At 38.1% G+C, this 15,081-nt stretch overlaps 1 protein-coding gene across 9 annotated transcripts in view; it reads right to left on the bottom strand.

Annotated features, from left to right (window-relative positions):
• The window catches only part of MATN2 (matrilin 2), a 69,840-nt gene that overhangs the window by 37,777 nt on the left and 16,982 nt on the right, over nucleotides 1–15,081 (bottom strand). For all 9 annotated transcript variants that reach the window (XM_059484538.1, XM_059484598.1, XM_059484573.1 and 6 more), the window contains exons 3-4: nucleotides 7,047–7,616; nucleotides 2,886–3,008 (exon numbers count right to left, since the gene is read on the bottom strand). In XM_059484538.1, coding sequence (XP_059340521.1) covers nucleotides 2,886–3,008; nucleotides 7,047–7,616 — 693 coding nt within the window. The remainder of the gene's footprint in view (nucleotides 1–2,885; nucleotides 3,009–7,046; nucleotides 7,617–15,081) is intronic.

Genomic DNA, 15,081 nt, shown 5'->3' on the forward strand with positions numbered 1-15,081 from the left:
GTTTTAGAATTTTTCATTTTTATGCAAAATACCATAGCAAGTCACCCCTCCCATGCAAAAGATCTCAAAAAAATGACCATGACAAATGAGGTCAGTTCAGCACCTAGCCAAATAAAGCACACTGGGCTTTCTTTTCAACAGACTAAAGCTTTATGAGAACCCCAAGTTTCCCCAGCGAAAGCTCTGGAAAGCAGAGTGCTTTGTGTTATTCAAAGACTGCTCAACACATAATGGTCATTTACAGCTACAAAATAGGCTTTTGGAACATGTTTGAGGAAATCAGCCAAGCAAAACCAAATTTTCTTTTATAGCTGTCTGCTTCATATCAAGCAGCATGATGAACAGCATAAACAGTCGCTTAACTCTTTTGTTCCAGTGTAAACACCCACAAATAGATAATTTTCCAGCTTGTTTCAGCTACATTCCTCTTTTGTATCATTTTGTTTATTAATGTAAGATTCGAGCATCTCTAGAGAAGAATGGGAGAGATTAGTTAAACAAACAAATACAGTGTAATAAGTAAAGAATACCCATTATCTAACACAAACACTCTTCTCTAGAAAAGTTGGACCACAGTACACGAAAGGAGCATCCTTCCATGGATGCAAAAACGTAATAATTAAAGAAATGTAAGAACATTTTTAGTTTAAAAAAATCCATTTCCTAGCATGAAGTGAAGTTGCCAGTTCATTGCTGATTGAAGCCATTTGGTTAAGGGCTTTAAAGAACTGACTACTGATAGCATATACTCTCACAACATTAAAAAAGGGAACAGAACAATAAAACAGAATCTGACAAAAGAATGAAAAGATAGCATAACATTAGCTACCTAGCATTCATCTTTCCTGCACTGTTTAATTCAGAAAGAGTTAAATTTTGTATGTAAAGAAACTATTTGTTCATTGAAGAGGTGCTAATACAACCAAACCTTAGATAAGTACATCTGGTTTATGTTGATCATGTATTGTACTTAACGTAAACATGATGAAGATTTATTTTACTTAGACGTCAAGTGAGGAATCCATTGTCTCTGTGCACTTGTGGGCAATTAACAGCTAGTGAAGGTAACTAAAATACTCCCACATTGTGCATTTTTCTTTCACTGTGATTCTCCTACCTCCAGAACTAAGCTGCCCCCAATGTCCAGGCTTGACTCCCCATCCCCATGAATTCTGTTACATCTCTGTGGGGGTTTTAGACTTAATTGTTTGATCTCCTCTAGACTGATAGGGCATCATCTCTCTTCTTCACCAGTGATTTGCACCATCCTAGCGCATTTAAGGCCAGTTTGATGACTCTCAGATTTCCAGTGCTAATTGCCAAAATTAATTTATAATTTGGTAATGTAAAAAACCTAAACGCTGCAAACACATTGAAGGATTAATTTGGCTTTCATATTGATCAAACTGCAATCTAGTATCATCTGATTGACAATCAAAGCAGGTCAAGCAAAGAAATCATGTGAGAGGTAAGTGGGGAAAACCAATAGATATCATAGCTAAAAACAAGGTAAAGCAATGCAGCAAAGGGCTTTGAAAAATGGTAGAGAGGGAGCATATTGAGGGCTACTGTGCCTGGGTCACTAGCAGGAAAATTACATACAATTCCAAAACTCTTGGAAATTAACCTGTATTTGAAGCAGTGCAGTGCCCAAATGTTGAACTGCTGGCTGAGAAAAACTATGGAAATGTAACAGAGTAACAGGAAGAAGAGACAATAAAGAAAGAATTTTTCAAACTTGTAATTAATTTTTTTAAAATTTATTTACATACCTTCACTGTTTCATTGGTGCTTCATATTTGATATAAAACAACTCTAAGCAAGAGAGACTAAGAGTCCACTAATCTCAAGATACCTGGCAGTTTTATGGCACTCTCCTAAGATACAGAACATCAAATACAATGATGGGATTTAAGCCTGCAGTCTTCACCTTAGGTCTAAATTATCGATTGTAAGAGCTACATCCTATGCTCTTATGATTACTGTCTCCCACAGTTTCTTGAAAAGATGTTTTCCAAAATTTTTCTTCTGGCTAAAATCAGTTCAGCAGCTTTAATTTGAATCCATGCACTTTCATCTGCATCTGTACACTGCTGTGTAATAAAAACTTGAATTTTTAGCACGTACATTTTCCACAAGTAATTAAATATAGTGTTACATAATTTCTTTAACATAAGGTGGATACAGAATAAATTTGACGTATCCCCCTGATGTAAATTGCTGTTAATTACTTGGAAATAAGTTAAAATGCACTAACAAAATACTGACACAAAAATCAAAATTAAAGGGAAATACAGTTTGTTATTATAAACTATACAGCCAATTACTCAAAATGAAAGAAGTCAACACTTTTAAAGAGAGGAATGAGAGTATAAGCAAGTCTTCTGAAACCATTCTTTAAAACGTTGCAAATCCTTATATTTCCACCAGCAGTTAGAAAGAGCTTTTCAGAATGTCAGGTTGTTTTACAGTTTTCTAGTATAGGGTCTATTGCACCATTCTGCACCTTTTAGTATTTTAGTACTGTTGCTAGCTGAACAAATTAGTAAAGTATATAAATTCACTTCATTTGAAATTATAAAGTTACTGATTTGGTTGTTTTTAATTGTTGAAGTTAAAATACCAATAAAATTAAAATGTAACTTCATATAGTTACAGTGTACCTCTGCAGAGTTGTGTATAAAATTCAGCTGGATATACTTCAGAAAGATTTGTAAGAACTTCACTTAAAGCAAGAAAAAGAATTACAACTTCACCTTTCTAGACACTTTCTGATGATTATCATTAAATATGTACTGACCTCAGTTCTTTATGAGCCCAACAGAAAGGGTAAGTGATGTTAAACCCTTTTTGGGAGTATGAAAGAGAAAAGAAAGATAACATACTGCTGCAAGTCCTCTGGTCAGCATTCAGAATGTATCCTTGTTTACATCTGCACAAGTAGGAGCCAGGGGTGTTTATGCAGAAGTGATCACAGTGATGCTCAACTATGCTGCACATATGAGGCACTGAAAGAGAAAAAGGAAAACATTATTAGCTGCTGATCCTAATTACTTGTGGTCACAACTGAAAAAAAAACTGATGTTGAAAATTTTAGTGAAGTAACTCAGAAATTTCAAATTAAGTGTTGCTAGTAAAGACAAAAAATGAGATCCTAAGAAAATAAAAATACACAAAGGAGTATTTGAAAAATCTAATCATTTGGTGGCCCTATGAAGACAATGAAACAAACCTTTTATAATCAACTTTAGAAAATAAGTGAAATTTAAGTGTAAGCTGATTTAGAGGACATTCAACTTCTCACATGAAGAAAATCACCACACAGTACCCAATAATAAAGAAGAATTATTAAAAAACAACTTAATGAAGATACTGTTTTGCTTGCTTAGTTATTAATGTTGAGGAACGTGCAAATAACACATGACGACACTGAGGATATGCATCTCCAAGATTCATTATGCAGGAGCTGAGTTGAGCTACCCCTCCAGATTGTAAGTCTTTCTGAGTCTATTTTTGTTCTGTTTGTATTTTATGTCTCTAACAGCAGGTATTAAAATGCAGCAGACAGCCAATGAAAGAGAAAAAGAATGAAGGCCCATTCAGTCAAATTAATTGTTGAACTATTTTTCTCCAGAGCAGTATTTGGGGATTAAGAAATCCTGATTTTTTTTTTTCCAATGCAGCATTGCTTGTATGTAATCTCCATAATATATAGGTGAATTACTTCTCAGAGAACTTTGTGTGGAAAAGTATCTATTTTGCTCAACAGCAATCAGGGATTGGTGTGTTCCTAATGCTCTAGGTCGACAAAACTCTAGTAAAATTTATGGAATAGATATTGACAGTAATCTTCTAAAAGCCACAACAGAAGCCTGCAAAGTACCTTAACCTGGTGGGTGTGGTACTGGTGGAAAAAACCCACATGTGATTTTAAGATATTTACTATGTATCTGCTCTTTGGCACGGTTACTAGAGTTAGGTATTTATTGCTAACACACAAACCACCACAATTTCCTAATCTCTTAATCAGCTTCTTGGATTTCACAAATTTCTCCCATAATAAATCTTCTCAAGTACTTTTATTTATATGAACACAGACCTACTTTGACTTCTTGTCTTGTCATCTTTCTGTCATTCTGAAAATGAAAGCGTTCAATGACAGTAGTCCAATAACTCCCGTTCCTTCTGAGAGTACATTGTTGCTGTCTGTTACCAATCTTCCCATCTACCACACAAGTACAGTGTACATATTCTGAAGTGTTTCTGTTGCTCCCATTTCAAAGCAGTGATAGTCATTAGTCTGATTTCTGTGGTGGAGTCTGCTCTCTGAATGATTTCTGCAACCTCATCTGTTGCAGGAGGTGTGATCATAGGAAGGTAATAGGGTGATCTCATAGTTAAGGAATCTGAACATGAGCCTTGTTGTGACTTAGATCTTATCTCTATATCACAGGGTCCTTATTTGATTTTGGGCAAGACAATAGTATCAGTATCTTCAAGGAAATATCAGCCTTCACACTGTAACTGTTCAGACAGAGACCTGAATCTGGATTTGCAAGAGTGCAAGTGATGGCTGTAGAGCTGTGAATAACATGTTGTATTAGTCCAAAAATGTTACATGCCTGAAAATCACATCCGGGATTGCACTGAGTCAAATATTTAAAGTTAGTGGAGGTAACTTTAGGTAGAGTCAAATATTAAGTTAGTTTTGACAAACATAACCCTGTTTCTGTTCCTCCATTCCTCCAGTGTAAAATGGGCATGACATTGCTATTTACTTTACAGGAATATAATAAAGACTTTATCTGCTCCTGATTGCTCCATCCCAAGTCCTGTCTTTCTCACACTTCATCTAATCTCCATCTCCTTTCCTGGATTCTCTTCCCATTTCCACCAACATTTTTCTGAGTTTTCAACTCTTGTCTTATTCTTCATGCCTCTGATCCCCCAGGATACTCTTTGCTTCTGTTTTACCTTACTGACTAGTAATAAAAAGGGGTCCTGGCTTCATCTGGTGTTTCTGATACCCCCAAACCTTTAACAGTCAGGGGCAGGAACTGTAGGGAACCTCTGACTTAATAGAATAAAGCACATCCAGTTCACAGGGATTCTTCTGAGAATATAGGTCCTGGGTACTTAATAATCTCTCCCATTCAGTAGTAAGTAGTGGCTAGTTTGGCTTACTTCTTGTTTTCCCCACAAAGCTTCACCATTTAGCCATGGTTTTCTCTTGTCATCACAGGAACCATGAAGACACATTCCCACAGACACAAGGGTGATTCAGACACAGGGACAGCTCAGGGGCCAAGGTCTTTTCCCACAGCACAAAGCCCAGCAGACAGCATTCCAGAAGACTTGACCAGAGGGGTGCCTTCAATTGCTTTAGCAAAGAAACAAGGTGTCCAGATGTTCCACTCAGCTACTGATACTGCCTCTGGGTCCACACCTGGGAGGACTTAAACTAACCACATTTCTTGGAGGAATGATGAATTTCAAGAGAGCAATCATAGCCTCTGCTTCCTAGAATTACTCTCTTGAAATTCATCAAGCTGAATGCTGCTTCACAGTCAAGAGCAAATAAAATATTATGGATCCTATCTCCAGTTTAGCACCTTATGTTGAAATCCATATGAATCTAACAGTTTAAACTCTCTGTTGAACCTGGATCTGAGTTTTTAAACATGTCTTAGGATCTCACTTTGAATTCTCAGCACAGCAAATCCTGTGGAGGCATTTCCTGGGAGCAGGAGGCAACTGCAATCCTTGTCACCTCCATAGTCCTCCATCAGCAGTGGGGGGTGGCTTCACTGCGGAACACATAATTTTGATTAAAAGTGAGCTAAAAACTCTAATAAATTTATTGGATATGGCCCAGTGAGAAAAAAATCCAACCAAGTAAATGTTATTTGTATGGGATTTGTTTCTAAAACACAATCTAAAAAAATCAGCATTTGCTGCACATTCCATTTAAACTCTGAATCCAATGATTAGTTTACTCTTTCTTGGTTTTTAAATATATCCCACTATGCCAGATAATAATACAGCAAGGAAGAAATGGGAAAAAATCTATTATCTGATGAATGTCTTTGTTGGTGTTTTGTGCTGAGACAGTTCAGCTGCTCTTTGAAACAATTTTGGAAAAGATCAAGTAAGGAAAATCCTCCAGACTATCCTTACAATAAGCTGCAGTTCTTTTCTGGCAAAAGCATCCCTAGACATGAGTGACCATTTAATCTTACCCTGCATTCGTTTTCTGGATTCTAATGAAAAGACATCAGCTAAAGGCCAAAGTTGTAGGAAATATTTTCACATTTATCTCAGGAATAAATAAAAAGTCTACTAAGCACATAGATTAAAATAAAATTAATTACAAATGCCATGATATTTGCAAAAGGTAATTCCTTATCAGGGAATTACAGATGGAAGTGATATCTCTATTGTAAGTTAATGCTTATTTAAATATTTACCTTATTGGATGAATAAATAATGTCACTGTAAAGGCTTTTCCTAACTTCCTGTATTTAAAACAGATGGAATACAAAACCTTCTAAGTCTGTGTTTCACTTCCAGTAACAAGACATATACAGAAATGATTCTTTGCATAGAATTCGTATGTAAGCTTTGGAAGAGATATTCATGGACTCTCAAGACCATTTAAATAACTGAAAGACTGTCCAGCAGTTAAAAGTTTCACTGCTAAGAGAGACCACTCTTAAAATGAAGAGATGAAAAAACTTAACTAATATTCAAATATCATAAATCATAAATTTATTTCTATTATGTAATAAATAGGAAAATCATTATATGTGTGTTTGCCTAACTGCTTACGACCACGAGCAATGAAATAATTTTTTATGGCACTTAAAAGTAGCATGAGTTTTCCCCATGTGTGTGACTGCTGTTCTGGATATTGTTTGGCTAATCTCCCTTCAATACATATGTTCTAACAGATAAGGTTTCATGTAAAAAAAAAAGTTTATTGATAATGCTTATTTTTTTTGTTTCACTTTCATCTATATATTCAAATCTATAGATAAAAACCTTACCACAAAGTTTATCTTGAAAGGCAGAGGTCAATGTTTCAATCTGACTGAAATTAGCAACCAGAAACACATGTTCTTCATGTGGTTCACTCCCAATGGACTTCAGAGTGTTCATATCCACTCTTCCCACTCCAATAGCAAAAATTAGGATTCCTGAGTTACGTGCTTTAGCAGCAATCTCTGCCACAGGATCTTGAGGTCTCCCATCTGTCACTATCATGATAATTCGGGGTACATTCTGCCTCAGAGGTCGAGCCCCCTCTGTCTCTGAAAATGCAATGTTCACTGCATACTGCAGAGCCAGTCCAGTCATGGTGCCAGTGGAGAGGTGCATCATCCTCCTCACGGCTCTTTCGATGTCCTGCTTCCTCCTGAAGGTCTTCAGTGAAAACTCCTGCTTGACGGTGCTGCCGTACTGAATCAGACCCACGTGCGTGGCGTCAGGGCTGATGTCCAGAAACTGCAAGATGGTCAAAATGAACTCCTTCACTTTTTCAAAGTCATAATGGCTCACACTGCGAGAGCTGTCAATGATGAAAACAAGGTCCAGACGTTTGTTGTTGCAAGAGTTTTCTAAAAGGAAAATGCAAAAACAGTACTTTACAATTTCAAAAGGCAAATAGGTTCAGGTTTACTGTCTAAACCAACTCTGACAAGTGCTGTGAAAATTCAGGAAAAATAGGACAAAGCACAATTAAGAATATTTGGGCAATATAAATTTGTTCTCCAGTATATAATAAAAATGGCCTGATACTTGATCATTATATGTATTTTTGTGTGTGTGTGTGTGTGTGTGAGTGAGGTAAGTGCCCAGAATGGTTAATGGCAGTGGAATGGTGAGAAAGAATCACACAGCTTGGGTTGAAAAGGGCATTAAAGATCATGTAGTCCAATCCTCCTTGCTGTAAGCAGGGACACCTTCCACTAGACTGGGTTTCTCAAAGCCCCATCCAACCTGGCCTTAAATACTGCCAGGGATGGGACATTCACAACTTCTCTGAGCAATCTGTTCAAGTAAAGAATTTCTTCCCTACACCTAATCTAATCCTGGCCTCTTTTAGTTTATTATTAGTTCATTCCTACCTGTCCTACCACTACATGCCCTTGTCAAATGTCACTCTTCAGGTACTTGTGCATTACCCTGTTTTATCACTGTTGAGATTTTGACCTCACTCCCCATGCAAGAGTGGAAATCCTCTCTGAATGACAGTTAACTATTTAAGTGGATGCACTGTGATGCTTTATGTGGCAGGGCCTGAAAATTTAGAAATCTAATACTGTGACAAGTCTATCAGGAGGATATAAGTGTTTCATTAAAAACAGAGAAATAGAACACAAAGAAATACAGGCCAAAAGCATCTGTTAATTGCACTGACTGATAAGAGAAGGGATGGATTTTTCAAGGAAGTTGGCACTAAGCAGCACTTTGCATGTACAAAGTACTGTTCTCAATGATGTCAACTGCAGCTGTGAATGCTCAGCAGTTCTACAAATCAAATGTCATGATTTCAAGCATGTAATTAATACCCATCTGGGGAAAGTTTCATGTATTGACTAGCTTAGCATCACAGAGAAATTATATGGTTGCATCAGAGAGAAAACCCTGTTGTCTGCAGTGGTACTCCACTCAGCCAAAAAAAACACTCATACTGAACACTCCCTGAAATCTATGTCAGCTTTCAGAAGACTTTTATTCCAAGAATCACTGAAGCAGAAATATTACAGACAGAGTATGTCTATATCTGACTATGGCACAGATGGGCAGGCCAAGCTATTAGGGATAGCAGTAGAAGTGATGGCTGGCTGTCTTGTAGGAATACTAAGAGCTTTCTGGGACTCTGGGTACATCCTCTGGCTTCTGCTCAGCATACTTTTCTGAAAGAATATGAGAAATATGAGACACATGCATGAGTTGCATGATGAGAATGGATAGAGACTGACCATTCACAAGAAGCTGGCACATGACAGGTTTGAGGCAAGCCTGTGAGTTGAGCTATCATACTTGTCACAGAAGACAGCATGTGGAAAAAGGACTTTGATGGGATGCTGATGAAAAGAAATCAACAGAGGTTTAATGTGCATACTAGAGACTCCTCCAAATTAGGAAATCCCTGCATCATAAAAGCATTGCAGTTCAGGGAATAACTGCAGGTGGCATTTTCTTGTCCTTAAATTATTCCACATGCACCTACTTTTGACCTCTGTCAGAGTCAGAACATAGGGTCAGATATACCTATGGCTTCAATCATTGTGTCTGCTCATCTTCCTAAATTCCTGTGGCTATGAATAAACCTGTGAGGTTCTTAGTTGTGTTTGTATACCTAGCTTGAAAGATTAAAGATGGGAAGAATGCTCATCAGACTGTAGTGGCATCCTTATTTTACTAAGATGAGACTCCCCTAATCAGTAGTTTCCAAACTGTATTGCCAAACCCAATTCAATCCCGGCACACTGTCATCCATCGTGTACAGTGAATGAGGCACTAGGGAATGTTTGGTGGAAAAGCAGTGTCTGACTGTACAATCAAAGGACATGCCATACTGCACTAGTACAAGTGGGCCAATCAAGGACTCAATTGGAAAAACATCTCTCTGTAGACTGTCCTTTAAACAAATTCGCTTGTGACTGCTGACGAACACTCACCATGCACTTCTGCCAAGGCAGGGGGTGAGAAAGATGCCTGTTTTCACTTGTTAACTCAGAAGCCTCTTTCATAGATTACCAAGAACATTTTTTGGCATAGAATAAAAATGCTCTTTAATGACAATAAAAATGACTGCCTGGATTTATTCATGTGCAGTCTACAGTACAGCTTTATTCATAAGCGTAGGAATATGCTCGGGTTGCTTATTCTTTCAAAATCAGAGCAGGCTGAATATAAGCCAAGCTGAGCAGAAAAAAAATTCCAGTTCTAATGGGATACAGATATCCTGACATAACTATTTTCCACCTTATTATCTTAATTGCCTTATATACAAAAAATGACAAATTATCTTTACTACTATAACATGAATGATTTCAGCAATATGAAGATAATGCTAAGTTATGATTTGTGGGAGCAGACCAAGAGGAAAGAAGGATAATTACAGAAAAAAAGATTAAGAATATGTGTGTGCATATGAGGGGAAGGACAGATAAGGGAGAAGGGTAAAATGGATGCTATTTTATTTCCCGTAAAACATTTCAGTGTTTATGCATTAAAGGTAAATCATGCTTGACCAGCCTGATTGCCATCTATGATGAAACGACTGCCTGGATGGATGAGAGGAGAGCAGTGGATATTGTCCACGTAGAGTTCAGCAAGGCTTTTGACACTGTCTTACAAAATCCTCATGGGCAAACTCAGGAAGTGTGGATGATGTGGACAGAGAGGTGGCTTGGTTTGGTTTGGTTTGGTTTGGTCTGGTTTGGTTTGGTTTGGCACAAGGTATAGTTAGAGGCCTGTCACTGGTGGTATCTCCCAAGGTTCAGTACTGGTCCCAGTATTGTTTAGCTTTTCACCAATAACTTGGATCAAGGGGCAGAGGCCTCCTCAGCAAGTTCCCAACAACACAAAGCTGGGAGGAGCGGCCGATACCCCAGAGTGCTGAGCAGCCCTTCAGAATTACCTTGGCAGGCTGGAGAGATGGGCAGAGAAAACCATCTGAAACTCAACAGAGGTGAATGCAGGGTCCCTGCACCCGGGGAAGAACAACCTGCACCAGTGCAGGACAGGGACTGACTTGCTGGAAATAGCTCTGCAGAGAAGGACCTGGAGGTCCTGGAGGACAATGAAATGTCCATGGGCTGGAACTGTGTTCTTGTGGCCAATAAGGCCAAAGATATCCTGGGCTGCACTAGAAAGACCATTGGCACCAGGTCAAGGGAGGTGACCCTGCCCCTCTGCTCAGCCCAAGTGAGGCACCATCTGGAGTGCTGTGTCCAGTTCTGGGCTCCACAGCACAAGAGAGACATGGAGCAGCTGGAGTGGGCCCAGAGGAGGGCTACAAAGATCATGAGGGGACTGCAGCATCACTCGTATGAGGAAAGGCTGAGAGAGTTGGGCCTGTTCAGCCTTGAGAAGAGACAACTGAGAGGGGACCTCATCAATATCCATCAGTCTCTGAAGAGAGGGTGTCAAGAGGATGGACCAGGCTCTTCACGGTGGTGCCAAGCAATAGGACAAAGGGCAGTGGGCAGAAATTGATGGGCAGGAAGTTCCACCTGACCATGAGGAAAATCTTCTTTATTTGTGTGGGTGCACTGGATCAGGCTGCCCAGAGAGGTGGTGGAGTGCCCCTCACTAGAGATAAGCAAGAACCATCTGCACACAATCCTGTGCCATGTGCTCTGGCATGGCCCTGCTTGAGCAGGGAGATTAGACCAGATGACCCACTGTGCTCCCTTCCAACCTTGTCCATTCTGTGAAATCAAATCAGAATTACAGCCATGGTGTTGAGGCCTTTTAATTGGAATATAAAGATTTGGATCCCAGTCTGAAGAGGCTCATTCATCTATTCTGAAGTCTGGAAAGAATCTTGGTGGGAAAAAGCCTGGAGAGCCTTGGTGGACAGAAACACATCACACTGTGCTGAATTACTTTAGAAAAATCTATTAAGCTGAATGAAACACAGTGTTTTTCAAAACTACTTTGACCAGCAAAGTTCTATCTATAGAAACTTTTAATAAAACATTTCCAAATAAAGATGTATTTAAAATCTTTGTCTTCTGATTTGGTATGAATTTTTTTTTAAATGCTGTAATTATTAAAGTTGATTTAACTTGGGCTCACTGAAAAATATTATATTACTCTTCTACAGATAAAAAATCCAGCTTGGTGGTATTTTGAGGAGTGGCAATCAGTAGTAATGATTGACAGATCTAAACACTCATCCTCTCAGATAAATTTTCAGTGATAGCTTTTTAGCAGTTACATGCTTCTCTGTCCTGTAAACTATAATCTCTTCTCTGACCAGCTCTCATTTTCAACAGTGAACTTTCTCACAATTTTGGCAAACATCTTCATAACTAAAAGTAATTCCCTTTTACTCTTATGAAAAATTACTCATTGAAAAGAGCTACTCATCCATAAACCTACTTCTAAGTTGGCAGAGGTCTTTTATTGCCAACACAAAAGTTAAAAAAAACCCCTCAGTGTGGGTTGTATTATCCAAAGGGGAAGCAAGGAAAGGGAAGACAAGCCAGTAGTAAATATGTTCTCCTTCTTTACTCAGTGTCTGCTTCGTAAATGACAGCCACAGTGATGCCACCTTTGGAACACTAACAATGCAAGGAAATTTCAGTTCTACTGGGAAGAATCCAGCTAGGATCCAATTACTGAGATTCATAAAACAAGGCTTAAAATAATACTGAGCATCCTTATTTCCTCTAAAGCTGAAAAGTTAGTTAAATCATTTTATCTGATGACTGCAGGTTTCCTTCTATTCCTTTCTCAAGGCAAATTATTCTGAGCCTGTTTTGGCTTTGACAAAGCTCACAGTGCTTTGATTTTGCTCACCCATCCAGGTTCTGTGTCTGAGAGCATGTTTCTATCCCCTCATTTTTCACTAATGTTACATTCCCTTAATACAACTAAAATAACACTAAGGAGCTTTCTTGGGCATTCAAATTGACTCCTCTAGACTGTTAAATCATTAGAATAGTTCCTGATACTGTTGTCTGAGGGCAGTTCACATTTTCTCAAGCAGTCCTCAGGCATGATACAGCATGAACCAGGGATCCATCCTTTGTGGACAGAACTGGTCTGTGAGCCGGGGTATTCCCCAGCAGAGAAGCAGGCCACGTTGTATCACTGGTCTCAGTGCCAGAGAGCAGTCTGAGGCACCAGCTAAGCCCAGAGCCCACCTGGCTCCATCCACAGTGTTAAACTCAGTGTCCTGCTCAAACAGAGTGGCTGTATGCAAGAGGCCTCCTGGGAATAATCCCTGCAGGGATTATTCTCTGTACCTTCTGAATCATGCATGGTGATGCCTAGTTTTTGTGGGTCACAGACAGCTCCAGCCATCTAACAGCAACAATAATGGTGAAGGTTCCAATGTGCAAGAATGTGCCCAGCACTGTTTCATTTCCTCAAACATTTCCATCTGTGGATATTCAAACTGAACACATTCAAAGACACAAGTTTTAGATGGTCATTTTTCAAAAGTGTTTGCAAGGTGGTTGTCTTGAAAAAATGCTTGTTCAAAAATGAGTTAGTTATTTTCTGGTATTGTCCTACATCTTTATGACCCCTTAATAATTTTTTTCCTTTCTCTTAATCTAGATATTACTTATTTGGCTTTATCCAGTAGATGAGAATGGATAAATGTTAAAGAAGGTTATTGTTGTATGCAAAGCAAAAGGAGGTCAGCTCAGTTTGGTAAACACTACAACCAAGTTTACATATTGAAAAAGTAATTTATAACAAGTAAATATTAGCTCCATGACGATGTTATAGAGTATGACAATTCAAGCAAAAAGAGTTAAGAAAAAATGAGATCATAGAATAATTATTGCCTGAGCAGACTTTAATGGTAATTTTAATATTTTTTGTTTCTTAGCTCACTCCCCAGTAATGCATATACAATAATTACATGTCCTGTAACGCTGCCAGCAGTAACACCAGGTTTATTTTTAGATTTAATCTTTGAGTAACAGAACAAGTTTTTACTGAAAAGTAAATAAAAGGGGGAGAAAACTATTCTCCCTGTTAGCATATTTTACAACTTCTTTCTAAATGTCTCTTCTTTCTTTACCATTTTATTATTTCATTTTCCCTGCTCGTCTTCTTTTTACAACTTCTTTCCTTATAAAGCTCTCCATAACTCCTACAAAATTTGTTAAAAGATGTATGAATTTCCTGGGTGTCAAATATTTTTTTATTGAGCCATATTTCTGGTTTTCCCTAGATAAATATCCAGCCAGAAAGATTGTGTTTGACGTGTTCTCAGATAATTCCAAAAGATTTTCTAGTTCATCAAGAAGGTTTAATCTTATAAAATTATAGACTATATAAAATTATACAGGTAAATAATAGGCAAATTTCCAATTCATTCGTAAACATACCAAGTGCAAAATGCTTTGGGAAAAACATTTCCTGATTGTGATTGTTACAAAGAATAAATGAAGAAGAGCATTTAATTCCAAGCACTTCTGTCTCTAGTGAGACATTTTGAGCAAGTTAGCTTTCACTCCTTTTGGGTTTTTTTAATTTAATTCAAAGATGGACAAAGTATGGTATGGTACAATTCATATACAAATATCTATATATGAATATGTATATTTCATATATACATATTCATATGTATTATATATGTATGTTTCATATACATATTATATTACATATAATCATATCTAGTTCCTGAAGTAAACATTAGAAACTGCCCAATATCCCTTCCCTAGCACACATACATGCTGCTCTTGGTTCTGCAGGTGATGCTACCTCTTCCCAGCTCTGGGACAGGCCGTGGATCCAAGACCTGCCCCTGTACTTTCTGGCCCCATGCTTGCTGTGAATCTTTCCCCAAACACACAGGCCTATGGCCCTAACCCAAATGTTCATTATGAGTTTGGCAGCTCACCCATTTTTCCTTACAAATTTCTTCATCTGGGAACAATCTCTAAATGGAACACAGCCTCCAGACATTTCTTTATTGCCTCTGACAAAATCTTTTCTGAACTTCCAAAATTTCTGGGACAACTATACAGCAGGAGGCTCTTGTCCAGAGATTTCCATTTCCTTCTACATGCAAATGCTTCATTATTAGTCACTACAGTGACTAAAGTAGTATATTACTTTGTTCTCACTTCACCTCACTATTTCTATTCCTTCCCTGTCACGTTTTTCAAAATAACAAGGTCATTATTAACACTAAGTCTCTCTAAATCCAAAGAACCAGAACTGACACATAGTATTTCTTCATTTCTTTACCTATACTGGTGCTTCTCTGGTAGGAAGCCAAAGTATGGTGTAAGGACAGTCTCAAGTTCCTTAGTTCTTTCTGCATATTTCAGCTGCTCTGAGACAGAAACTGTTGGGTTTCCTGACAGGAGCCAAACC

Source organism: Ammospiza nelsoni, chromosome 1 (assembly GCF_027579445.1).
Source record: "Ammospiza nelsoni isolate bAmmNel1 chromosome 1, bAmmNel1.pri, whole genome shotgun sequence".
Lineage (NCBI taxonomy): Eukaryota > Metazoa > Chordata > Aves > Passeriformes > Passerellidae > Ammospiza > Ammospiza nelsoni.